Below are 26,698 nucleotides of genomic sequence, written 5' to 3'. Positions count from 1 at the left end.
CATGCTTGAAGCTAGTGGATGGAAACATATTAAGTGTTTAGGACCCTGATGTGGAGCTATTTAGGTAGGAAGCATCTGTAAACATTGCGGTGAAAGTCAATGGTATGCAATGTAAAAGTCAAAATCCGAGATAAGTTTGTGTCAAAAGCTGCTTAAAAAGCCAAAAACACAACAAATAACAGGAGTTGGGTAGACATTATGGCCACAAATACTCCTTTGGGCAATTTGTTTTCAATTGAATGAAAAGCTAATGCGGGTGATTCTGACTATTTTGGACTGGTAGTGATCGATTCGCAGTGATCAGTCTGCTACACAATAAATACCTCAGTGCTAACGAGGGGAAATTACACTAACGACTGTTGTTTGCATTGACAGTAGTACTGCTTGTTTGCATCTCAACAGTTGTTTTTCTCACTACGATAGAAAGGAAACATTTTTGCCCAGGCCCACACTCCTGATGTAGGAGTATAAATAATTGGGGTTTTGGCACCATCCGCTTGACCGGATCTGACCAATCTTAGGCTAAGACTACATCTGACCAATCTAATTGTAAAACTTGATCCACCCAATCTAAGTCTAAGACTAGATCTGACCAATCTACAACAATAGGCATGAACTAATGAAGGACTTGGATGAGAGGTGAAGGGTCTTCTAAAACAGTGGTTCTCAAATAGGGGTACGCGTACCCCTGGGGGTACTTGAAGGTATGCCAAGGGGTACGTGAGATCTTTTAAAAATATTCTAAAAATAGCAACAATTCAAAAATCCTTTATAAATATATTTATTGAAAAAATACTTCAACAAAATATGAATGTAAGTTCATAAAGTGTGAAAAGAAACAATGCAATATTCAGTGTTGACAGCTAGATTCTTTTGTGGACATGTTCCATAAATTATTGATGTTAAAGATTTCTTTTTTAGTGAAGAAATGTTAAGAATTAAGTTCACGAATCCAGATGGATCTCTATTATAATCCCCAAAGAGGGCACTTTAAGTTGATGATTACTTCTATATGTAGAAATCTTTATTTATAATTTAATCACTTGTTTATTTTTCAACAAGTTTTAGTTATTTTTAAATCTTTTTTTCCAAGTAGTCCAAGAAAGACCACTACAAATGAGCAATATTTTGCACTAATATACAATTTAATACATCAGAAACGGATGACTTTGTGCTATATTTTACTTCTTTATCTCTTTTTTTCAACCAAAAATGCCTTGCTCTGGTTAGGGTGTACTTGAATTAAAAAATGTTCACATGGGGTACATCACTAAAAAAAGGTTGAGAACCACTGTTCTAAAACATACCAAACAGTCCGTTTGCGAACGATTGAATGCCCTGAGTTTACTTTATGCCACGTTACAAGCACCGTATTTTGATGAATGAATTAATGAATTTGTTGTACACCTGCGGCTAACTGACGTTTAGGCCCAATATACAGTATGAACAAACTAGAACTTGTCCAAAAATTAGATGGGTGCGGCCTAAAATCAGGTGCGCTCCATAGCCCGGAAATTACAGTACACTTCCACGAGCAATTCCTTTCTTATTTTAAAATTGCACTTTTGAGACTTTGAAGAATGTTTAAACTATGTTGCAGAAAAAAACACTACATTTTTGTAACAGATCTGAGACATTTTCAATATATAAATGTAAATGAAATTAAATTGAATTTAATCCGAATTATCAATTTAAAGCCTCCATCCATCCATCCATCCATTTTCTATCGCTTATTCTATTTAGGGTCGCGGGGGGCGCTGGTGCCTATCTCAGCTACAAATGGGCGGAAGTCGGTGTACACCCTGGACAAGTCGCCACCTCATCGCAGGGCCAATTTAAAACCTCATGAATCAAAATCAAATCCATCCATCCATCCATTTCCTACGGCTTGTCCCTTTTTGGGGTCGCGGGGGGCGCTGGTGCCTATCTCAGCTACAATCGGGCGGAAGGCGGAGTACACCTTGGACAAGTCACCAACTCATCGCATGGCCAATTTAAAACCTCATGAATCAAAATCAAACCGATTTGGGAAACTGACAATAAAACACAGCCCGACTTGATTTATGGGACAAGCGGTAGGAAATGGATGGATGGATGTTTTCTGGACTTGATACAAATGCTCACTCATTTTAAAGATAATTTACACGTCATTGTACGTCTGATGTATCATTGTATCAATGATGCGTTATAATGCGCAGCCAGGTCAGTTGTGGTATGTGCGTATTAGGTGGAAAAGTTACACTCCCATCTACTTTACAGAGTTGGAACATCAAATCAAATCAAATCAAATCAAATCAACTTTAATTATAAAGCACATTTAAAATTTAGCCAAAGTGCTGTACAATGGACAGGTTAAAAGATAATACGAGGACCGAGCAAACAACACAACACAAACAGAACATGATAAAAAATAAATAAATAAAACATAGAAACAGGTTAACAGCAGGTGTATAATGGGGCGCCATTGCAGGATGGATATCACTTAGTGTTAAAAGCAAAGGAATAAAAGAATGTTTTTAAGAGAGATTTAAAAACAGGAAGAGAGGATCACAGACAAGCATCACAGACACCAATCTACGCCCCCTTTCTGTTTCTCTTTCTGCGGAAATCCAAATTTACTTTTGGCAGGCCATTTTCCGTATCCCATTCACGTTTTCTTATCCATCCATCCATCCATCCATTTTCTACCGCTTGTCCCTTTTGGGGTCGCGGGGGGTGCTGGAGCCTATCTCAGCTGCATTTTCAACAATATTACCTGATATCGTCCTTGTCATACTTTTACACCCAAATAACTCAAAGGATGCATAGGCCATTTTGATACTTTTCATTTTTAAAACTAATACAATATTTGATGTTTTAAAATGAAATAAATAAACATGATGTATGTCATCTTTGTTTATATTTGCGTCAGCTTTTAAACTTTTTTCTGAATACACCTGTTTGCTTTTTTTTTTCACTTTTTTGTTTATGTTTTTCTTTAGTAAGTGTTTTTAGAATGTGCCACGGACCGTAAGAAATTAGCTGTGGTCCGCAAATGGCCGCCATGCCGCACTTTGGACAGCCATGCCTTACATACATTGTATCTGCTGTGTAGCTTCGGCTCTAACTACTCAACTACCAAAGTCAAGGGTCTGTTATGACAAGACGATGTTTTCCAAAAACCTTTGGTAATCTTTCACCCCTTTTCCCCTATGTTAATATAAAAGTAATTGGCTGAGGGGAGTCTTGTGTGCTGTTTAAATTAGGTCTTCCTGGGCACTAATTAAAGAGAGAATCCCTTCGCTTTAGTAGACCCAACACACCTGCCTTTTGACCTCAATTAAAAGAGTAATTTTCAGTATTCCCCGTACAAAGTCTTGTCTATTCTTTCATGTCTTTCGAGTAAACATAGATCCGCATGAAAAAATGAAAGGAAAATCATCCTCAGTGGAGGATGACATTTTATTGTCTCAACGTGATTGTTCCTTGTGCCTTTGTCTTATTTTCCCAGATGTTTAGAACATTATATGTAATTGCACACAACTCCTGTTAAACCTTGTAATTATTCATATTCCAGATTAATTTGTGGAACGGGTTTCTTCTGGCTAGAATTGCCACACAAAAGATGCAAATGACAAATTGTGTCAGTTTTAATATTGATATCACTATTATCCCTGTTTTATTTCTTGTACGACCTTTTTCATCTCATACATTTTAGGCCACTATACATGAAAAACTCGATTTTTTTCAGTATGTACAAAACCAGTGAAGTTGGCACGTTGTGTAAATCATGAATAAAAACAGAATACAATGATTTGCAAATACTTGTCAACTTATATTCAATTTAATAAACTGCAAAGACAAGATCTTTAATGTTTGAACTGAAAAACTTATTTTTTTTTTGCAAATAAACATGAACTTAGAATTTATGGCAGTAGCACATTGCAAAAAAGTTGGCATGGGGGCATTTTTTAACCACTGTGTTACATGGCCTTTCCTTTTAACAACACTCAGTAAACGTTTGGGAACTGAGGAGACCAATTTTTGAAACTTTTCAGGTGAAATTATTTCCCATACGTTCTTCATGTACAGCTTAAGTTGTCCAACAGTCCGGGGTCTCCGTTGTGGTATTTTAGGCTTCATAATGCAGGCACAAATTTTAATGGGAGACAGGTCTGGACTACAGGCAAGATAGTCTAGTACCCACAGTCTTTTACTATGAAGCCACGCTGTTGTAACACATGCAGAATGTGGCTTGGCATTGTCTTGCTGAAATAAGCAGGGGCGTCCATGAAAAACAATTTGCTTGGATGGCAACATGTGTTGCTCCAAAACCTGTATGTACCTTTCAGCATTAATGGTGCCTTCACAGATGTGGAAGTTACCCATGCCTTGGGCGCTAATACACCCCCACACCCTCACAGATGCTGGCTTTTGAACTTTGCGCCTATAACAGTCCGGATGGTTCTTTTCCTGTTTGGTCCAGAGGACACGACGCCGAGAGTTTCCAAAACCAGTTTGAGATGTGGACTCGTCAGACCACAGAACACTTTTCCACTTTGCATCAGTCCATCTTTGATGAGCTCGGGCCCAGCAAAGCTGGCAGTGTTTCTGGGTGTTGTTGATAAATGGCTTTCGCTTTGCATAGTGGAGTTTTAACTTGCACTTACAGATGTAGCGACGAACCGTAGTTACTGACAGAGGTTTTTGAAGTGTTCCTAAGCCCAGGTGGTGATATCCTTTACACACTGATGTTGGTTTTTGATGCAGTACCGCCTGAGGGATCGAAGGTCATGGGCATTGCCGCTTACTTGCAGGGATTTCTCCAGATTCTCTGAACCCATAGATGGTAAAATCCCTAAATTCCTTGCAATAGCTGGTTAAGAAATGTTGTTGTTAAACTGTTCGACAATTTGCTCATGCATTTGTTAACAGAGTGGTGACAATCGCCCCATCCTTGTGAATGACTGACCATTTTAATGGAAGTTGCTTTTATGCCCAATCATGGCACCCACCTGTTCCCAATTAGCCTGTTCACCTGTGGGATGTTCCAAATAATTGTTTGATGAGCATTCCTCAACTTTCTTAGTCTTTTTTGCCACTTGTGCCAGCTTTTTTGAAACATGTTGCAGGATTTAAATTCCAAATGACCTAAATATTTGACAACAATAGCAAAGTTTACCACTTCGTACATTAAGTATCTTGTCTTTGCAGTCTATTCAATTGACTATAGGTTAAAAATGCTTTGTATTGTGTTTTTATTTACGATTTACACTGCGATGAGGTGGCGACTTGTCCAGGGTATAACCCGCCTTCCGCCCGATTGTAGCTGAAATAGGCACCAGCGTCCCCGTGACCCCAAAGGGAATAAGCGGTAGGAAATGGATGGATGGCTGGACAACGTGCCAACTTCACTGGTTTGGGGTTTTGTACAATCAGAAGTTTGCATACATTGAACATCATATTAATTTTTGAGCACTATTACATTAGTAATTATTAACTCATTACTCTTTGCAGGGGGAAATTACATTTATATTCAAAGTATATATTTAATACTTTTTAAAAGCTATAATTGTGTGCCTCTGGTGAAGTCACAACTTGCGAGTGGCATTTAATCCAGTTGATGATCCCAAACACATATTGAAACTGTTTTTGGAATAAATAATGCAAACTCACATTAAGCTTCTGGAAGAGCCTTTCCAACCTCCCAAACGTCACTTAAATTATGTCTACTAGTTCTGTCTGCCAGAATTATGCTAGATGCGTATGCTTGACTAAAAAATGCACCTGACCTCATACTACGGTGGTTGTACATGTATATATTTGAACCTATATGCACAGTCCACCTGGAAAATATTGACAGCCTTTTACTTTTTCTACATTTTGACAATTCAATCGACTTCATTCTTGGTTTATGCTCTGCCATGTCAAGTGGGACCTTATACATAGACAGGTGTGTGCCTTTCTAAATCATGTCCGAAGAACTGAATTTACTACAGATGGACTCCAATCAAACTGGAGCAACATCTTTAAAGATGATCAGTTGAATAAAGATGCCCCTGAGTTCACTTGGCAAAGGCTGTGAATACATGTGGAAAAAGTGTAAGGCTGTGAATACTTTCCGGAGACACTGTATAATTTTGACTTGTGATGCCCATGATGACTTGTGTGTAAACATCTGACCATAACCATATGCTTCTGTTGTAATTCCTGAAGCTTTTCATCATTGGAGCTATTGTAAACTATTTAATCAAAAATCATGTATTTTAAAGTGTGATCACACTGTATCCACCTTGACCATGTGTATGTTTGCACAAATGTAGGTGAATACACGGCCTAACCCAGGCAATGACTGCACACATGGTTTCACAGACCCTATGGCCAACAACAGGTAAGCTCAGGGCACAGTTTGCGCATCATCAAAGTTCAGCTAAACAAGATCTTGAGACTCTTATGTCATTATGACTGTGTGTGCTTTTAATTCAGCTTAAAGCAATCGTCTGCTGAGCTGAAGCGTATCCTAACAAATGGACAAGTGAGTGTGTTTTAGTTTAACTAGAAGTCATTGTTTGTCTTTTTATACCCTGTAGCGACTCACCGCAGCACATGATCTTTAGTAGTTGTTCTTGTGTATTGATTCTATGCGATTCCAGCTCATGGCATTTTCTACGCGTTTGTTTTTTTTTCTCTGTAAACTGCAAATTGGTATTCAGATTGTACTACCGGTTCGGATTCGATTATCCACAAGTGACGATATAAATACAGATCACAAATATTAACTCTACATCTTTCAATATATTTAATGTGCTATTGACAGTTAAACAGTGTGAGAAGAATATTTAAACAAGTTATTTTTTGTCTTTTGTTACTTACAATTGTTTGAGCAAAGCAAAATCAATATTATAAAATAATTTAACAAAATCAAAAACTACTATTACCGTATTTTTCGGACTATAAGTCGCAGTTTTTCTCATAGTTTGGCCGGGGGTGCGACTTATACTCAGGAGCGACTTATGTGTGAAATTATTAACACATTACTGTAAAATATCAAATAATATTATTCAGCTCATTCACCTAAGACACTAGACGAATAAGATTTCCTCGGATTTAGCAATTAGGAGTGACTGATTGTTTGGTAAACGTATAGCATGTTCTATATGTTATAGTTATTTGAATGACTCTTACCATAATATGTTACGTTAATATACCAGGCACCTTCTCAGTTGGTTATTTATTCAGCCTGTTGTTCACTATTCTTTATTTATTTTAAATTGGCTTTCAAATGTCTATTCTTGGTGATGGGTTTTATTAAATAAATTTCCCCCAAAAATGCGACTTATACTCCGGTGCGACTTATATATGTTTTTTTTTTTTTCCTTCTTTATTATGCATTTTCGGCAGGTGCGACTTATACTCTGAAAAATACGGTACCCATTAAATTATTTTTTGCTCTCAAAGCCCTGCGTCCAGGGAGTTATTCTCTGAGCTTGTAACATTAACAAACAAACCAAAAATTAATGTGAGTAAATACAAATAATAATAAAATCAAACCAGTATCCATCATATACTGATTCTACTCTTGTTTGTAACACCACTTTGTCATGGATCAATCTGCCCTCCTCTCTCAAGTCGTCAATTGACTGCAACAATGCTGACACACCAACTGTTGTTGTTATATTATCATCTCTCTAACTCTTATTAATCTACTTCTTAATTTCCTTTTTAATAGCTGCTTTATATTTGCTGCAACATTATTCCATCTACTCTTCTTAAATTTTACTATGCACTTATTTATTCTATCGTTTCTAGTTAGCCTAGCTATTAGCATGCCTTCTCTTGCTTGCTCTCGGTGTGTAAAATGTTTGGTCTCGTCCTAATACTTAATACCTAAGATATTAAGCTCTGCAGTTTATTTATAACTTGTTATTAACTGAAATAAGCTCATTCAGTCATTTATTTAAACAAAAATGTATTGTCAGACAAATGCATGATTCATTACTTTTTCACATTTGATAATGGAGAGTAGTAATGTGTTTTTAAATTTGTATTTTGTTGACAGTCATGCTTGTTTAAGAGAACATACACATCATAAACCTCAATGTAACATACTTTACTTGTCAATGCAGTCCATTGATTGTTTTCCATTATAAATGACAAACTTGTTGTGAATTACTGTCCTATGTTGCATCGGTGCCTGCTGTAAGATGTCACATTATTCTTACTTTGCAGATAAATGCCCAAGATATTCAATATCAAGAGCAGCTTGGGCAAGGAAATGGAGGAACGGTCTACAAGTAAGTGTAGCTCACATTGAACGATCAATCATAGTAGTCACTAGGACAGTGATGTCAAACATGCGGTCAGCGGGCCGAAATGTATCCGCGAACAGGTTCAATCCAGCCCACGAGATGAGTTTTCGAAGTGTAAAATTTAGCTGCATTTTTAAATGAAATAAACTGCTGTTCTAAATGGTTCCGTTGGATGTCGCAATAACAATTCCGTTAGGCAGGCAAAAAGTTTATACCGGGGCGAGGAAGTATACTAAGCAAGAGTTACACGGTAAAGAGTGGCTGCGACTCCTCCCCCTTGACCCAACGTAAAACAAATAGGACTAAAAAAGACAATTGGTAACCCCAATTAAAATGCTGCATGAGACGCTGCACAATGATATAGTTCTGTAAAAAATATGTTCTTCTGTGCAAATTTAAAGGGAGTGAACAGAGTGTGATTTACTGCAATACTGTCAGTCTTTTAAGTTTTTATTTTTGGTTTGTTGAAATTTTTCACACATTGCACAACTTTTATCGATAAACAGTGATGCCTAGAAGGCAGGGAGAAAAGTTAAAAGTTAAAGTCCCAACGATAGTCACACACAGTGGTGAAATTATCCTCTGCATTTGACCCATCCCCATGTTCACCCCCTGGGACGTGAGGGGAGCAGTGAGCAGCAGCGGTGGCCGCGCTCGGGAATCATTCGGTGATTCAACCTTCAATTCCAACCCTTGATGCTGAGTGCCAATCAGGGAGGCAATGGGTCCCATTTTCATAGTCTTTGGTATGACTCGGCCAGGGGTTTGAACTCACGACCTTCCAATCTCAGAGCGGACGTTCCAACCAAAAGGTCACTGAGCAGGTCTAATTCAACTCTCTTGAATAGTTTTTTTTACCTCAGTTTGTTTTGTTTGCTGAGGATTGATATGTGAAAATGACAAATGAGGTTGTAACATAGAATAGTTTTTATTCATGCTTTGTTTTGCTTTTTTGATTGATTGATTGATACTTTTATTAGTAGATTGCACAGTTCAGTACGTATTCCCACAATTGCGATAAAACAATCAATTTATATTTCTAGTATCTACTGCTTATATATTGACATTGAAGAGTTGAATCATTTTGAAACATAAACAACATGACTGCAATATATTTGTTATTTCGTGCTGTAAATCAAAAAATGGCTATTCAGACAAAGAAGATTAGCTCATGGAATAAACATTGTTTGTACTCTTTATGATTTTTGCTTTTGGAGCAGTTAGAAGGGCAGAGGGAGTCGAAAAGATAGAAATTGGCTTTAAAATCCAAGGCAGAATCCACTAAAGCAGAAACAAATACAAAAATGCAAGCTGCTCAAAGATTTGCCAGGAAGGCTTACTGTATGTCAGAGCCATCAAAGCAAAATGCCAAAGTAATTTGTGAATGAACACATTAAATAATGTAAATAACTAGATGAACCATCTGTGTGTCCCCACCAGGGCACCACCCTGGACCTGGTTTGGGGACCTATGACCCCCAGTCCCCTGGTTTATTTGCAGTGTTTTCATTAAGTTCAAATCACGTGCCTGATACTAGATGCAGGTCACATGATTTCAGCAGCACACATTATTTTCTTTTTTCTATTTGACTGGTACTGTTATTATAACCTTACTTTGATGAAAATAATTTCCTGTCGATGAAGGCCATGAGCATCTTTAACTTATTGTTATATAAAAAATACACTTAAATTCTAAATGTCAGTTACAAAATGATCCACCACTCATGTATATTAAAACTTAACATATATGTCCCATCATTTTAAATAATCAAGGTTTCTTGATCATTCACTGCTAAATATTTCAATCCAGGTATAAAAAAATGTGGTTACAATTAAATACTAAAATAAGTACATGTAGTAAATGCATAAGTACATACATTGTGTCTATTAATATATGTATATATTAAACCAGTTGAGGCTTTAAGCTATGACAGCATTAGACATAATTGGTCTATAGTACTAAACAATACCCAATAGAGAAGGTGCGTCCTCACTGGCTAGACACTGACAAATATTGTGTATTACTGAGGAGCTAAAGTTATGACAAGGTAGGCACTCCTTTCCTGCTTTCCCAATGCTTCCTTGTTTCTTCCTTGCCATCAATCCACCTACATTGAGCTGTTTTATTGAGATTGAAGTATTGATTACTGCTCAGGCTAACCTTGACTCGGCCAAATGTTCTTTCACCTTCACGGCAGACCCAGTAGATTTCCAATCGAGCCAAACCACAATAGCGTCTATTTATTTTCTCTTGTCTCATTCCAAATACATTTGACTCTTTTATCGCTTTTAGATTGTTTCATTAAAGTCCAATCTCTCATAGTTGCAGGACAAACAGAATGCTGATGTTTCGGGGTAGAAATGGTTACTGTACGCTTGTGTGAAGGCCAATATTGCAAATCCTACAACTTCTCAGTCAATTTAGCTCAGCAGAAAATCCATATGTTTTGGCGCTGAAAATGTTATGGTTGGGAGGAGAAGAGGGAAAGAAATGGCACTCTACCTTGTTTTGCTGTTGTGCATTATTTTCTTATAAGTACTTAATAGTAGAAGCGAGGCAATTTATTAATCTACTGTAGCTTATTTTATACACTTTTTTGATGTGCTTTATATGCATTGAAAGAACAAACACAAAGATTCAAAACAAACAAGATATTTAGTCCAAAGAATCTAAATAAAACCAATTGAGATAGGAGAAAATACCTACTATTACAATACTGACAAAAAATACCTACATATAACCATATATAATGATGACCTTTTTAGCTCGGATGAATCACCCTTTTGAATTTTGACAAATGACAAATAATTAATAGATTGTGTAATTAATCTGCTTTTATACATAATTAATAAGGATGGTAATCTTATAACAACTCACAATTCAATTCAATTCCGATTCTTGGATTGACAATTCGATCCAGAATTGATTCTTGATTCAACATGATTGTTGATTCAAACAGATTCTCACAATATAGTATTTGTTATATAAATTATAATACATCCTTTTCAAAACAGGTTACATTGTACAAAAACTCCTCTTTGCTGCTGATGTATGATTTATACTGCGTGTACAGGAGGTAAGCATGGATATGGTTTAAAAATTGTATTTTTAAAAATATATTCTTGAAAAATGTTAATCGATTTAGAATTGTAATAAATAGGTATAGCCAGTTGGATGGGAATCAATTTTTTCCGGCACACCTAATGATAATGTGTTTTTTATTTTGTTTTTTTATTTCGCATTTGTCAACGCAATGATTTTCTTAGCCCTACTTCTATATACAAACACATGATTAATATGATGTGATTATACACTGTAAAAATTGACCTTAAAAACTAAAGCAAGCAATTGTTAAATAGCAACAGTAAAACACTGTAAAATAAATCCTAGTTTATCACAGTCGTAAATGCGGTAAAGAAACAGTAGATGATATAAATTACTATATTCATACCGGTAATACGTAGAAAACACATGACTTTACTGTGGAAATAATGAAAAATTGTGCAATGCATTTGTTTTACATTGCAATTTATCAAGCACATACTCTAAAATGTATTGTATTATTATTTTGTCTAAATTAAAGATTTTGCCGATTGTAAATTTAAATTTACAGCATAATTTAATTGCAGAGGTGGGTAGAGTACCCAAAAATTGTGCTAAAGTAAGAGTACCGTTACTTAATAATATGACTCAAGTAAAAGTAAAAAGTAGTCATTAAAACAATTACTTGAGTAAGAGTAAATAAGTATTCAGCAAAAAAAAAAACTTAAGTATTGAGTAACTTGTGAGTAACTTCTGATTTATTTAGGATCTATTTTTTAATGGTTCTTGAACTACAATTGTAGTTGATGTGAGTGTGCGTGTCTAAAACATAAAGTGATATACAATTTAAAGCAACATTTTTTCTCTAGTTACAATTCTTGTAAGCTGAAATGTGAACATTTCTTTTGACACAGATGACATAAATGTTCTTTTTACAAATTTTAAAGTAATCATTCAAGATGTGTGCTGTATTGTCTGATTTAATGTCACTTTTTACAGTCAGCACATTTTTATGCACTAAATTAATCTGATTTGTGGAATAATTCAGTTTCTTCTATTTTCACCGCTGCATGTGGAGTTTTATTTTCCATGCTTTTATCTCTAATGTGACTGTTGGCCATATGCAGTGTGCCTCACGTACACTCTGGGTTTATTGTGGTAATTTCAGCTTGTTTAGCTATGTGGAAATGTAAATACAGTAAAAGAAGAGAATGTTACAAGTTAATAAGCTAGCGCTAGTAACTTTCGAGCTCCGGATCTAACAGATAACTACACATTTCCACTGCTATTTAGTCTTTTTGGTAATATTTTAATGCGTTTGAATGATAATTGTGGTTATAATCATCAGAGACATACAAAAATATGTATTGAAATATATATATATTTTTTTTACATATTTTAGCTACATGTTTTAGGTCTCTGCTTACCAGTTGTTTCAAACATCCGGGATGTGCTGGTGTCATGTCACATGATTAAACTGTATTATTTTGGGAACATTCTGACACGTGCTAAACAAGTAGGTTTCTATTTTATCATCCCACCGGCCAGTGTTAATTTTGACAGCAGTTTTTAATTTAGTTTGTCATAGTTTTTTGACGAAAAGGTATCTTAGTTTTAGTCATATTTTGATCATCCATCCATCCATTTTCTACCGCTTATTCCCTTTCGGGGTTGTGGGGGGCGCTGGCGCCTATCTCAACTACAATCGGGCGGAAGGCGGGGTACACCCTGGACAAGTCGCCACCTCATCGCAGGGCCAACACAGATAGACAGACAACATTCACACACTAGGGCCAATTTAGTGTTGCCAAGTGGGAGGAAGCCGGAGTACCCGGAGGGAACCCACGCATTCACGGGGAGAACGTGCAAACTCCACACAGAAAGATCCTGAGCCTGGATTTGAACCCAGGACTGCAGGACCTTCGTGTTGTGAGGCAGACGCACTAACCCCTCTGCCACCGTGAAGCCTGTTTTGTTTTAGTTAATTAAATTCCTCAACATCTTAGTCGACTAAAATGACAGTAAATTTTGTGGACTAAAATATAATGTATAATAGTACAATGTAGAAGACGTAGTATGTATCTTGTTTTCATGTTAACATATAAGCGGCTCTGAGTTTTTCAAAGTGCAGTTATCCAATCTCAGTTTGTTAGGTCATTTTAATTTAAAAAGGGTAATACTAACAGTCGGGAGTTTTGTCGCCGTCATCATTATTACTGTTTATCAGTACATCCCTACAATATAGTCTTGTTTCCTGGTGAAAACTCCAAACACTGGGTCTTAGTGGTTGAAGGTTTGAATAGATCCCCATCGTAAGGCTCCGTTTGATTGGTGGAATGGAGTCCAATGTCACAAAAGCTTTAGTTGGAGTGGCGAAACAGAGTCCATGACAGTGCCTGCCGGGAGAAGGCTTGCTGCAAAAATGAATTCGTTTTTGCAAGTCTTTATCAATAGAGGGTCAATAATTATGATGTAAATAAAGTTAACGATCGGAATGAAACTCAATGTAACGGAGTAAAAGTAGCTTTTCCTCTTCACAAAAATACTCAAGAAAAAGTAAAAAGTATGTTACTTTAAAACTACTCTGACAAGTACAATTTTTTCAAAAAGTTACAAAAGTAAATGTAGCCCGTTACTATCCATCCATTTCTACCGCTTATTCCCTTTGGAGTCGCTGGGGGCGCTGGTGCCTATCTCAGCTACAATCGGGCAGAAGGCGTTGTACACTACCGTTACTACCCACCCCTGCGTATTTGTTTTAGGGATTTGTGTTAAAGCATTAGCCTAGTTCACTTTTGGCCAACAACATGTTTTCTTTTATTTTTGTGGCAAGTCATAACAATATATCAGTTTTTTTCCTAGTAATATATCGTAAGCAAAAACACTTATCAACTGGCAAATAAACATATTCAACATCGACATACCGTAATGTCTTATACATTGTGACTGTGTGTTTTAGGGTGAATACCTGGCAACCACAGCTGCTGGTATTTTGCTATAAATTGTGTGGATTTTTTTACAGTGTAAGATATAATGTCTGCAGGTTTAAAGAGGAACTGCACTTTTTGCTCATCATTCACAATTTTTATGTGGGATAAGAACACATCTTTCTCTTTTCTGTGCATTCTGAATTGTTAAAAAAACTGCTGGACAGAGGCGACTAAATATGTCATTTTAAATCATTACACATTGGTTTACAACTGCATAACCATGAAGCAATTTACAGTTTGTGTGCATCAAAAGCCTCCATCCCACATCTACACCTGTGACACATTGGTCGTATGCAAGTTTCCCATTTTTAAATCCTTTTGTTGCATCTCTAATCTTTAAACCGGTCTGAAATGTCTTTCTAGGTTATGTCATGCTCGTTGTAACTGTGCAGTGTCTTACATCAGTCCTCTGGCTGAACAAGGACCATTGTGTTCCATATTTTAAGAGTAGGATTTTTCAATTCCCGCTGTGGCCCTGGATTTCTGTCTTGCTTGGTAACAAAGCAATGCTGGTCTCATCACGTGTAAAAACATCACTAAATGCTTCCCACCTTTCAACCCTTTAGTTCATTTATGACCTAGAGCCATTTGGACTCAATTGGATGTTACCAACACCTCAGCTCTTATATGCTGACCTGGTCATCCATCAGCGTCTGCCTTTGTTTTTTTTATTACACACTCCCTCAGAGTACCACCTTGTCCGCCAATTTAACTGACTATGGCTTATAAATACAATTACAAGGACACACATTCTTTTAGTCTCTCAAAATCCAGGAGTGCAATTAAAACCGGCATGTTAACATGGCTTTGACATCTATTCAGACACTCTTCTTCAAGCCTCTTAGCCATTTTCTATATTGACTTGTTTTGTCACTCCATGGATTAGATTTAATGGTCGAGACTCCAATCACTTTGATTAATCTATGTTTACCTTGTGTCTTAACGATTTGAATGTGTAACGATACACTCTTTGAGCATGTGGTGTGACCCCAGGATGCAGTGACATCATGGTAAGTGCAGTCAAAAAGAGTCTTTAATAAACTAAGGAGATGCTCAAGCGGAGCAGCATGATACACAAAATTATACAAAAAATGATGATTAATTATTTTAAAAATATAGAAAGTTAAAATAAAACTAGTCCTTGTCAATACTTTAGATGGTCTCTTAAATTATATTTAGATTACCGTATTTTCCAGACCATAAAGCGCACTGCCGATGAGTGGGTCTAGTCAGGTCTATTTTCATACAAAAGACGCACCGCATTAAAGGGTTCATATTATTATATATTTTTTTTCTAAATGGAAAACACTTCCTTGTGGTCTACATAACATATAATGGTGGTTCTTTGGTTAAAATGTTGCATAGATTATGTTTTACAGATCATCTTCAAGCCGCTTTCTGACAGTCGCTTCAGTATGCGCCGTTTTGTGGGTGGTCTTATTTACGTGGTTCAGCTTCGGCAGCATTTTCTCCCCGTCATCTGTGTTGTAGCGGTGTAGCGTGCAATAACAATCTGTCCCGTAAAAATCATCCGACCGGAACTCTCTTATAACTAATTTTCCTTGGGTGAATAATGTAAACTCACCGGTATGTTTTGGCGCTTTCATTGGGAGTTTTCTGTCAGATATAAGTAAGAACTTTACGATACTTTATATTAGTAATGGCAACAGCGGAGGATAATGTCCCATAAAAAGAAGATAGAGAAAAAGAAGAAGCTTATCGACAACGGTGTCACACGGACTACAATGGTGGACTCGCGAAATTTTAAGGACTTATAGGGATCCCAAATACAGATCAGCAGGTACCAGAAGGTAAGAAAAGTTGCTTTTTCAACAATATTGCGAAAGAAAACGGCAGAGAATATCTTACCTTATACACACACCATAATACTACTCGTATGTTGAAGCACAGTACAATCCTTCATAGCTTACCAAAGTCATACTAAAACATTTTGATAGATTTTTGATTGCCGTGCCTAATGTTCTATATTTTCAATGGAATATTTGTAAAATGTTGGTGTTGTTTACATGAGTCATATTGCAGTCTACAGGTATCGATTATGTGTGACTGCAATCATATTGCAGTCTACACCTATCTCTTATGTGTGACTGCCATCTACTGGTCACACTTATCATTTCACCATGTACCAAATAGAATAGCTTATTCCGTACATTATGTGGCGCTCGAGTTTTGAGAAAATTAAAGGATTTTAAGTGTGCCTTATAGTCTGAAAAATACGATAGCCTCAAACATGAAAAGTAAACTCGCCTCATGAACAATGCCCCAAAATACTCTTATGACCATAAAAGTACAATATTTCATAGAAATGTTATTAGAAACTGTATCGTAATCTGAGATGACTTAATCATCTTGGTATTAATAATAGCATGATTTTAAACCCTCAGGTGGCAAGTAAAGTCCTTTAAAATTATTGTTGCCTGCAAATCTGAACAACTTCGACCAATTTGCATACTGTAGTTCTCAAAACATGCAATAATAATATTTTCCCCATTATTAAAAATATATTTTTACTGCCTTATTAACTGTACCAGAATATGGTGATTGATTACAATGTACATGGAGGAAGCTGAATGCTGAAAACCACAATGTCTGATCAATTTATCATGACTTCATCATTTTGCATCATTATTTCAGAAGGTCTTTAATTTTTTTAACTGGACTTATTTTGTATTAATGTATTTTTTTATTTAATGTTCTGTGCTCTTTATTATTATAAAATGTCACTGTCAGTATTTTACTATTTTTGTGTGATTCTGCTGCTTGTTTTTGATTGATTGATTGATTGAAACTTTTATTAGTAGATTGCACAGTTCAGTACATATTCCGTACAATTGACCACTAAATGGTAACACCCGAAGAAGTTTTTCAACTTGTTTAAGTCGGGGTCCACGTAAATCAATTCATGGTTTATCCCTTTTATTTGTTTTAATGTTGTTGAGGTTGTTGCGTTGTTGTTTTTATTGTGAATTGCATACCCCATGTTCTGTAATAAATGGCTGTAAGTTTGTTTTAATATATTATTTACTCTATTTGTTAACTTATCATTTTATCATTGAACATGTTATCCATACAAACTGTCTAGTAACCTTACTGTTAAAAATTCAATACCCTTTCTTTTTCTGTTAGAAAGTGGCAACCAAATAATGCTGTACATTTTAAACATAAGAAGTGAACACACCTTCAGTAACTGCTGAGCCACAGAGAAGTGGGAATAAATAAACTGCTTTTTGTTTTTCAGATATGTTGCACTCTGCAATTGTAAACATGACATACATTAATGTAAAAGTTACAGTTGTTTTTTGCTAATAGTAATGTTTTTTTATAAAGTGTCCCTGTTTGTTTTTCGAATTTTGTGCTATCGCTGACACTTTGTGAGAACGAGGGGCGCGCCAGTCATGTGGCAGTGTAAAAGTAGCACATTAGCCCTGATCCAAAAGGCCAGACATCCTAACATATAGCCCCAACTTGAGAGCGATAGCGAGAGGGCCTATGAATACTGCATGATGGAGCTTTTATTACAGAGGAGCTGGAGTGTAAATAAGATCTAGGCAATGGGGCACATTTACTGGGGTCAGATCAGGGGGAAATGACAGGGGGTGGCTATGTAACCTTGTCCCTAGCTCTCCCGCTGTCACAAGTCCGTCACTGTAATTCATATAATAAGAATGTTCAGCCCTGAGCTGGTCAAGGACGGTTTTCTTTAACCGAGCCGCATCATATATTTATCTTTATAGTATCCCCTATAACAGTTTGAAACATAGCAATTTGTACTTTATATTCATAACCATATTTTTTAAAGTACTTTCCGTCAAGCTTAATGTTAAGATTATGGACGTACTGTATGTCTTGATTCTGTCTTAAAACACGCAGTTAACTTTGAAGTTCAATAGTTCAATGATTATGCTAAACAATGTGACTAATTCAATCAATGTTTCAATCAATGTTTATTTATATAGCCCTAAATCACAAGTGTCTCAAAGGACTGCACAAACCACAACGACATCCTCGGTACAGAGCCTACATAAGGGCAAGGAAAAACTCACACCCAGTGGGACGTTGGTGACAGTGACAATGATGACTATGAGAAACCTTGGAGAGGACCGCATATGTGTATAGGCGTAATATGATCAAACTTTCTTGTTCTTGTCAAAAGTCTAGCATTTTGTACATACTGTAATCGTTTAATGCTAGACATGGGGAGACCCGAAAATAATACGTTACAGTAATCGAGACGAGACGTAACAAACACATAGATAATGATCTCAGCGTCGCTAGTGGACAAAATGGAGCGAATTTTTGCGATATTACGGAGATGAAAGAAGGCCGTTTTAGTAACGCTCTTAATGTGTGACTCAAATGAGAGAGTTTGGTCATAGAAAATACCCAAATTCTTTACCGAGTCGCCTTGTTTAATAGTTTGGTTGTCAAATGTTAAAGTTGTATTATTAAATAGAGGTCGGTGTCTAGCAGGACCGATAATAGGCATTTCTGTTTTCTTGGCGTTTAGTTGCAAAAAGTTAGCGGACAGCCATTGTTTGATTTCATTAAGACACGCCTCCAGCTGACTACAATCTGGCGTGTTGGTCAGCTTTAGGGGCATGTAGAGTTGGTTGTCATCAGCATAACAGTGAAAGCTAACACCGCATTTGCGTATGATGTCACCTAGCGGCAGCATGTAGATGCTGAAGAGTGCAGGGCCAAGGACCGAACCCTGGGGAACTCCACACGTTACCTTAACGTAGTCCGAGGTCACTATGTCAATTAAATAGTACAATACTGTGCCTTACACCTCAATAGTCATCACAGTGTATTCTAATTAAGTCAACTTTCAAAACTAAACTATTTTATAGCTGTCACAATATGTATATAAAATCTATCTGGAGCTAATAACATAAAAAAATAAGTGTGCAATAGAGATGCGCGGTTTGCGGTCACAACCGCGGAGTCCGCGGATAAACCACGAGTCGGGCGGGTGACATCACGAAAAAATAGATTTTAAATAGATTCGGGCGGGTGGCCGTTGAACCAATTCGGAAATATATATTGTAATAATCCCAGGAATGTAGGCTCATAAAACTTCTTCGTTTGTCTTGTCTTTATTGCACAGGATGTAATACAACCACACAACAGTGCTCATGTCTGTAACGCTTTTCCCGGGACAACTCGAACCCTCACTTCCTGTCGATAACGTCACTTCCCTATCTCTCCCGGAAGTCCCGCCCCCCAGCCAAAGTCATTGGCTAACACCCCGTAGCCAGCCGCTACATTATACATAGTTAAATGTTATGTTGAAGAGGTTCTTTTAGCCTACTGACGTGTATTTATAAATGGTTGATTTATGTAGGCTAGTAGGTAAAGTGTTGTACCTGACAACACTTGAATGAATGGTTTATTGAATGAATGAATGGTTTATTTTGAGCCATGCAAACAAAACAAGAGAATGAAATAAAATACAAAAGAAATATATAGATACATTATTTTTACACCTACATTGAAAACATTACATGTGACTAATCTTTTGTAGATGTCAAGATTGGCTCAAAAGGGAGTGGGAAGAAGTAAACTTATTAGGTCCCACCCCTATACATATACAATATATATATACAATATATAATACACTAATATATATAATATAATTCAATTCAGTGGTTGCTGCTATATATTGTCTATATAAAATACATTTAAATTCACACACACTTACATATATACATATGTACACACACACATATACAATTTATATATATATATACATATATATATATACATATACACACACAATCACATACATACACACATGCATACACCCAAAATACACACATATCCATCACACACACACACCTATATAAATACTATATATATAATAGTATATATAATATACACTTTTGTCTAAACATTATTAACAGTTTATGGTGCCTATGGGAACAAGCTTTCATTTTGACTGTGATATTAGTGGTTAATAGTGGATCTGTGGCTGTGGAGCTATTGCCCCTGATCAACAGGACCTGAGGACCACTCTTGCTATGTGTCCTATGCTGTGCATTAAAAGAGACGAGGGGAGCCGCCTGCCAGAGGAGTTATCCACGAACATAAGATCCCCCACTCGCCTGCCCTGTACTCCAGATAGTGTACTTATGTGTCCTATGCTGTGCATGAAAAGAGACGAGGGGAGACCCCTGCCAGAGGAGTTATCCACGAACATAAGATTCCCCACTCGCCTGCCCCGTACTCCAGATAGTGTACCCAAATCCCTTTTCTTAGTTTCCATCGGCACCAATTCTTTAGTCAGAATTCATATTTGTTTCAGCGCCCCCCGCGACCCCAAAAAAAAGGGAATAAGCGGTAGAAAATGGATGGATTTGCAGAAAATTAGTATTACTCAAATTGCATATAGGATTGTTTGTGTACACACACACACACACATAATTCAATGTATTCCTCTCATTGATACTAATTCATATAGTTTTACTATATGAATTTTAACACTTGATGGTACAATCCATATAACACGTCACAGACAACGTCACGCTAACATCATGTGACACCTCTGATGAAGGCTGCAGAAGGAAGGTAGCCCAAACTTGTCAGGTACAACACTTTACCTTACTAGCCTATAGAAATCAACCATTTATAAATAGTTCAATGTTGTTACCCACATACGATAAACGAGCAGCACTCTTTGAAACAGTATGTGGGCATACTTTTATTTTGAAGTGTCTCGTTTGGTCTGTCGACAGATGTAAGGAAGCTACTTCCGGGTATGGCCAACGAGGTATTTGTCATTTGTTGGTATTTTACTTGGTAAAATGTTTGATCCACATGCTGTGCATGTTATTATTTTTAAGTTTGTAACGTGCTTTATTTATTACAGTTTTCATGGTGAATTTGAAAGGAAAATAAGCCTTCAAATAAATCAGTTTAACAAAGCCATTGTGTCTGCTATTTGGAGGGAGTTACACTTTCTAACCTCACTAATGCCGTGCATCGTTTATATTAGATATATAACAACGGTCGGGTGGCGGGCGGGTGTGGCTTTGAGGAAATGTTGGTTCGGGTGGATTGCGGGTGGATGACGACTTTAGTGATGCGGTTGCGGATGATATAATTGCCTATCCGTGCATCTTTAGTGTGCAATATCTTACAAAAATGAGTAAAAAAAAACAATTTTCATTTCAACAACCATTTTATTTATTTTTTTCAAGTCTGTGCTATAGACATGATATTTGGATATACTTTAGAGTAGTCATTGTACAACTTATGATAACTGGAAATCTACACTTATTTCCAAGCAGTATGCTGACTATTTCAAATTCGTATTGTCCTTTGTGAAGACTAGGGATGGTTATTTTTTACTTTTTAATCGATACTAGTACCGAATCGGTACCTTTTTAAAACGGTGCCGGTGCTTAAACCATGCAAGAAACCAGTGTTTAAAACACAAAGAATATTCAAATTTTTTCAAGAAAAAACAATGCCTTTTTATTTTTATTGAATTTTGTAAAATTCAGTGTCATTTAAATACTTAAACTATATAATTAAATATTATATAAACAAGCAACAAATACAAGAAACAAAATCCACAACAAATAATGATTTTTGCAGCAAACTTAACCAGCAGCAATACAGAAAATAGAGAATGTTACAAAAAAATACTTGCTTGCGTTGTTAGTTAAGGGATTTTTGAATGCACCTTGCTCGCAATAACTGTCATTGGTACATAATGAGAAAGTGCTGTGTGGTTGTTCTGGTTTCTGTCTGGCACTGCAGCACTTGCAGTGTTATGAGGGTTGCTGTTGATGTGATAAGGTAGGAAATAACGTATAAATCAGACTGTGCTTCTGTCAAGACACTACTTTACTTATAAGACCTTACTCGCACAATATATCTGCCAAGTACTCATTTATTTTGCACCGAAATAAGGCACCTATAGCTACTTTTTTTGGTCTGATTACTGTCATTTACTTCGGCACTGGTGCTATTACAAAACAGTTTTGGCACCCATCTCTAGTGAATATTTAAGAAAAGTAGTTCATGAAATGTAAGGGATGTACTTTCTTGTGTTAGTTAATGTGTATATTAGGGCTGTTAACATGTTAATGCATGTGATTAATCACAAAAATGATCACGTTATTCACGTACAATATAAACCCAGCTTCATCACACAATTTATTTTGATAGCACATGTCCATTTACCTTAACCATGAATGGTTGCTTAAAAGGTGACATAGGTTGTTATAGGGTCAGTGATCAGGTCAATGCATACGCCAGTGCAATGATGAGTGAGGAGACTGTGACTAGCTATTCGATGAGACGTAATAAAACAAAGGTAATTTGAATATATTGCTGCGATAAATTATCTTACAATTGAAGTGCAACAATTTTAAAATTACATATAAAAGCAAAGCACTTTAATTAACGCCAACTTCGACAACAAAGAGTGGTCAAAAAACAACGCTGGCAGAGTATAACTGTGGAAATACTGTCAACAAAACTACCACAGATAAGTTAAGCAACAGTTTTGTAGCACCTTTGAATAATCAAAATTCTGAAGTTTTATTAATCTGATAAAAAGTGTAATCGTCCAACAGTACTCGCTTTAACAAACAATATTCAAAAGGCATTTTAAGCAGATCTGTAACAGAATATACACACACAGCTTCTGTTTTGGTGCATTCCGCCACAGGCTGGGTACTCAGGCTAGAATAATGGGAGGACTCCAGGTAGTTTGTTTGATAGCTTTTTAGGCTTCCGCAACCTGCTCATTCAGCATTAACATTTCTACCCCTGTGATCTCGCCTCAATTAACATCGTCGGTTTAATTACGAGGCAGCAGTCATGCTTAGCTGATATTGATTGTAGTTTAGAAGAATACTGAGACATCCACAGGAAAACAGGTCTTTTGTGAAAAGTGCTCTTTCAGGGAGAACGTGACACAGATTGAATGTATTCTTCTGGAAACAATAAATAACCCTTCATTATAATGATTTTATAAAAGTCAAGTTAGAGGTCATAGTTTAAAATTTAAAGCTATGGCTATTAAAGGTTTATTTATCTTATCGTTGACTTCAAACACATCATTTTCATATTTGCCACACTTTTAATTAAAGGAAGATATAAACACTGTTGAAATTAGTTAAATAATCAAAGTGATATAATTGTTTTTCTTACAATTACACAAAAAGGTATACGTAAAATAAGCCCATGTAGATGTATTCATAACACTGTTGGTTAATAAATAATGTTGCATTTGCGTTGGTGATTAAAGGGCTGCCTTAGTTTCGAGGTGTCTCGCCAAGAGGCAATGTGATACTCCAGTCTGTCAAGTGTAATCACACATTGCACCAGGCACATTCTGCTTCACACTCATTGATAGGTGGTGTAGCCAGGTAGGATTGTGATACCTGGCTACCAAACCATGTGATGCCGGGACCCACGTCATCCCCATCACCGGGCAGCTGTTAGAGCATATTAATTATTAAAGATTGTGCGCTGAGAGGTCATGAGGTAATGTGACCGGTAAATTAAGCTCTAAGCAATGTAACTAAAGCTGCAGTCTGCCATTAAGGAGTTTGACTTACAGATCACAATGGGGCCTGTTTGTTTGCTGCTTCTCTTGCAACTCAAAACTTGGGGCTTTCTGTAGGTTGCAGCCAACTGACCCATGACCGAGTTTTATAGGGGGGAAAAAAATGTTTTCACACTAAATGACACATTTTGACTTAAGTTTTGCATTGTTAAACCTTGCTTTCACTAGTTTGTCCTTTCATTTTGGGTTTAGAAATATACTGAGAGATGTTTTTAAACAAGTATGCAGTTTCACTTTGTATTTTTTTGTCTATCTAGAGCATATCATCTACTTGGCAAGAGGGTTTTAGCTGTCAAGGTGAGACATCTGCTATGACTGATCTTTCATACTATTGAAAAATGTTCTTAATTTAGTTTTGTCTTTATTTGAAGGGACAATGCACAGAAACATTAAGCTCAAAGACATGTTCTGTACCAGTTTATAGCTAAATAGCTCATTTTCATCTGCAGTCCCTGGCTACCTAAATTAAAGGGATACAAAAATCATGCAATAAAATTATGACAATAAAATCATACCATATCACGTAATCAAATTAAGAAAAGTCATAAAATGCCCTTTCATGGACACATAATTAAAGGCCTACTGAAATGAGATTTTCTTATTTAAACGGGGATAGCAGGTCCATTCTGTGTGTCATACTTGATTATTTCGCGATATTGCCATATTTTTGCTGAAAGGATTTAGTAGAGAACATCCACGATAAAGTTCGCAACTTTTGGTCGCTAATAAAAAAGCCTTGCCTTTACCGGAAGTAACAGACGATGATGTCACCGGTGTGAGGGCTCCTCACATTGCTTACAATGTGAGCCTCCAGCAGCAAGAGCTATTCGGACCGAGAAAGCAACAATTTCCCCATTAATTTGAGCTAGGATGAAAGATTCGTGGATGAGGAAATTTAAAGTGAAGGAGTAGAAAAAAGTTTGAAAAAAATAAATAAATAAAAGCTTAAAAAAAAGGTGATTGCATTGGAAGCAATTCAGATGTTTTTAGACACATTTACTAGGATAGTTCTGGGAAATCCCTTATCTTTCTATTGTGTTGCTAGTGTTTTAGTGAGTTAAATAGTACCTGATAGTCAGAAGGGTGTGTCGCCAGTCTCTGAGAGAAATCACGAAGCTGCAGCAGGACAGAAGCTCCGCTGATCTCCGGTAAGAGGCGACTTTTTACCACAATTTTCTCACGGAAACCTGCTAGTTGACAAGTGGTCAGGAACCATGTTCGCTTGACCGCTCTGATCCATAGTTAAGCTTCACCTCCGGTAATTTTAAACAAGTGAACTCTGTGTGTTTGTGTGGCTAAAGGGTAAAGCTTCCCACCTCCATCTTTCTACTTTGACTTCTCCATTATTAATTGAACAAATTGCAAAAGATTCAGCAACACAGATGTCCAAAATACTGTGTACTGTAATTACACGATGAAAAGAGACTACTTTTAGCCGCAAGTGGTGCTGGGCTAATACGTCCCCTCCAACCAATAACGTCACAAACACGCGTCATCATTCCGCGACGTTTTCAACGGGAAACTCCGCGGGAAATTTAAAATTGTAATTTAGTAAACTAAACCGGCCGTATTAACATGTGTTGCAATGTTAATATTTCATCATTGATATATAAACTATCAGACTGCGTGGTCGGTAGTAGTGGGTTTCAGTAGGCCTTTAATATACAATACAACCACATCTCATTTACATCATCACACAAAGACAATACATGCTCTTTTTCACATCCGTCATCATTTGTAAAAACAGCCATGATTTTAACAGACACACCTTATAACTTACAACAAAAATGCTCTCATGGATAAATATAATACACATTCAGTTGATCTTTCAAACATAGTGCCCACCTTTGTGACCATGTGAGCAATAACAAATATTCCTTCTACAGTTAAATTGGCCTGATGACTTCATGCAAATGTCAGTCTATTTTTTAGCTTAATGATGGTGATGTATGTTTTGGAAAAACTATCAGACAGTCACTCTACCTTTAGGTAGACCTGTGCGACAACAAAATTAGAGAGACCTGAAAACATCCTCCTAAGAACTTGCGTCATCTGCAGTGATACTTGTGTTTTACACAACTGAGCTGTTTTTACCCCAAATTTTGGGAGTCTGACAAAAGAAATAGACAGAAATCGAATTCACACTGCAAAGGATGCTGGTTCTTAGGAAGATATAAGGTCCCCTGCTTCATCAACTGCAGCATGTGGGACCAGGTGCTTCCTTTCAACTGAACATTTGATTTAACAAAGGTAAAAAACTGCAGTCATTAGTATGTAATCAATTGTAATGCTGTATTTATTTATAAACATTTACACTATATTGATTATATAACGCAGGTATTTGCATTTACTGTTGTACATACTACATTGTCTTAATTTTAATGTTTCCTAATGACGGTGTCTTCTGCTTTGATTTGTTGTAACAGGTAATTCCTCTTGACATTACTGTGGAGCTACAGAAGCAGATCATGTCAGAATTAGAAATTCTCTACAAGGTCAGTTTTTATTTGATGAGTTATATGTAAAATGTACATAGATGTAGAATGTACACAGCAAGATTTAAGGGAGCCGTTTTTCAGCAGAGGGGAATGTCGAGAGGGCGCTTCTTTTTGAGCGAGCTCCCACCCTCTTTCTGCTTTGACCATAGAAGATACGCACTAGCTTTACACACATGCTATAGCTGCAGCCATTAATTATTTTATTAATCAAGTAGTCTATCGATTAGTTGGTTCAATGAATCGGATAAACATATTTTATAGCCTCAATACTTATTT

General features: G+C 36.6%; 1 protein-coding gene across 2 annotated transcripts in view; it reads left to right on the top strand.

Annotated features, from left to right (window-relative positions):
* Positions 1–26,698, top strand: part of map2k5 (mitogen-activated protein kinase kinase 5) — a 151,652-nt gene that overhangs the window by 29,841 nt on the left and 95,113 nt on the right. For both annotated transcript variants that reach the window (XM_061887676.1, XM_061887675.1), the window contains 5 exons: positions 6,303–6,370; positions 6,466–6,514; positions 8,209–8,273; positions 24,182–24,221; positions 26,351–26,419. In XM_061887676.1, the coding sequence (XP_061743660.1) occupies positions 6,303–6,370; positions 6,466–6,514; positions 8,209–8,273; positions 24,182–24,221; positions 26,351–26,419 (291 nt within the window). The remainder of the gene's footprint in view (positions 1–6,302; positions 6,371–6,465; positions 6,515–8,208; positions 8,274–24,181; positions 24,222–26,350; positions 26,420–26,698) is intronic.

This window comes from Nerophis ophidion, linkage group LG25, assembly GCF_033978795.1.
Source record: "Nerophis ophidion isolate RoL-2023_Sa linkage group LG25, RoL_Noph_v1.0, whole genome shotgun sequence".
NCBI lineage: Eukaryota > Metazoa > Chordata > Actinopteri > Syngnathiformes > Syngnathidae > Nerophis > Nerophis ophidion.
The sequence above is the reverse complement of the archived record's forward strand: the minus strand, read 5'-3'. Positions and strand labels throughout refer to the sequence as shown.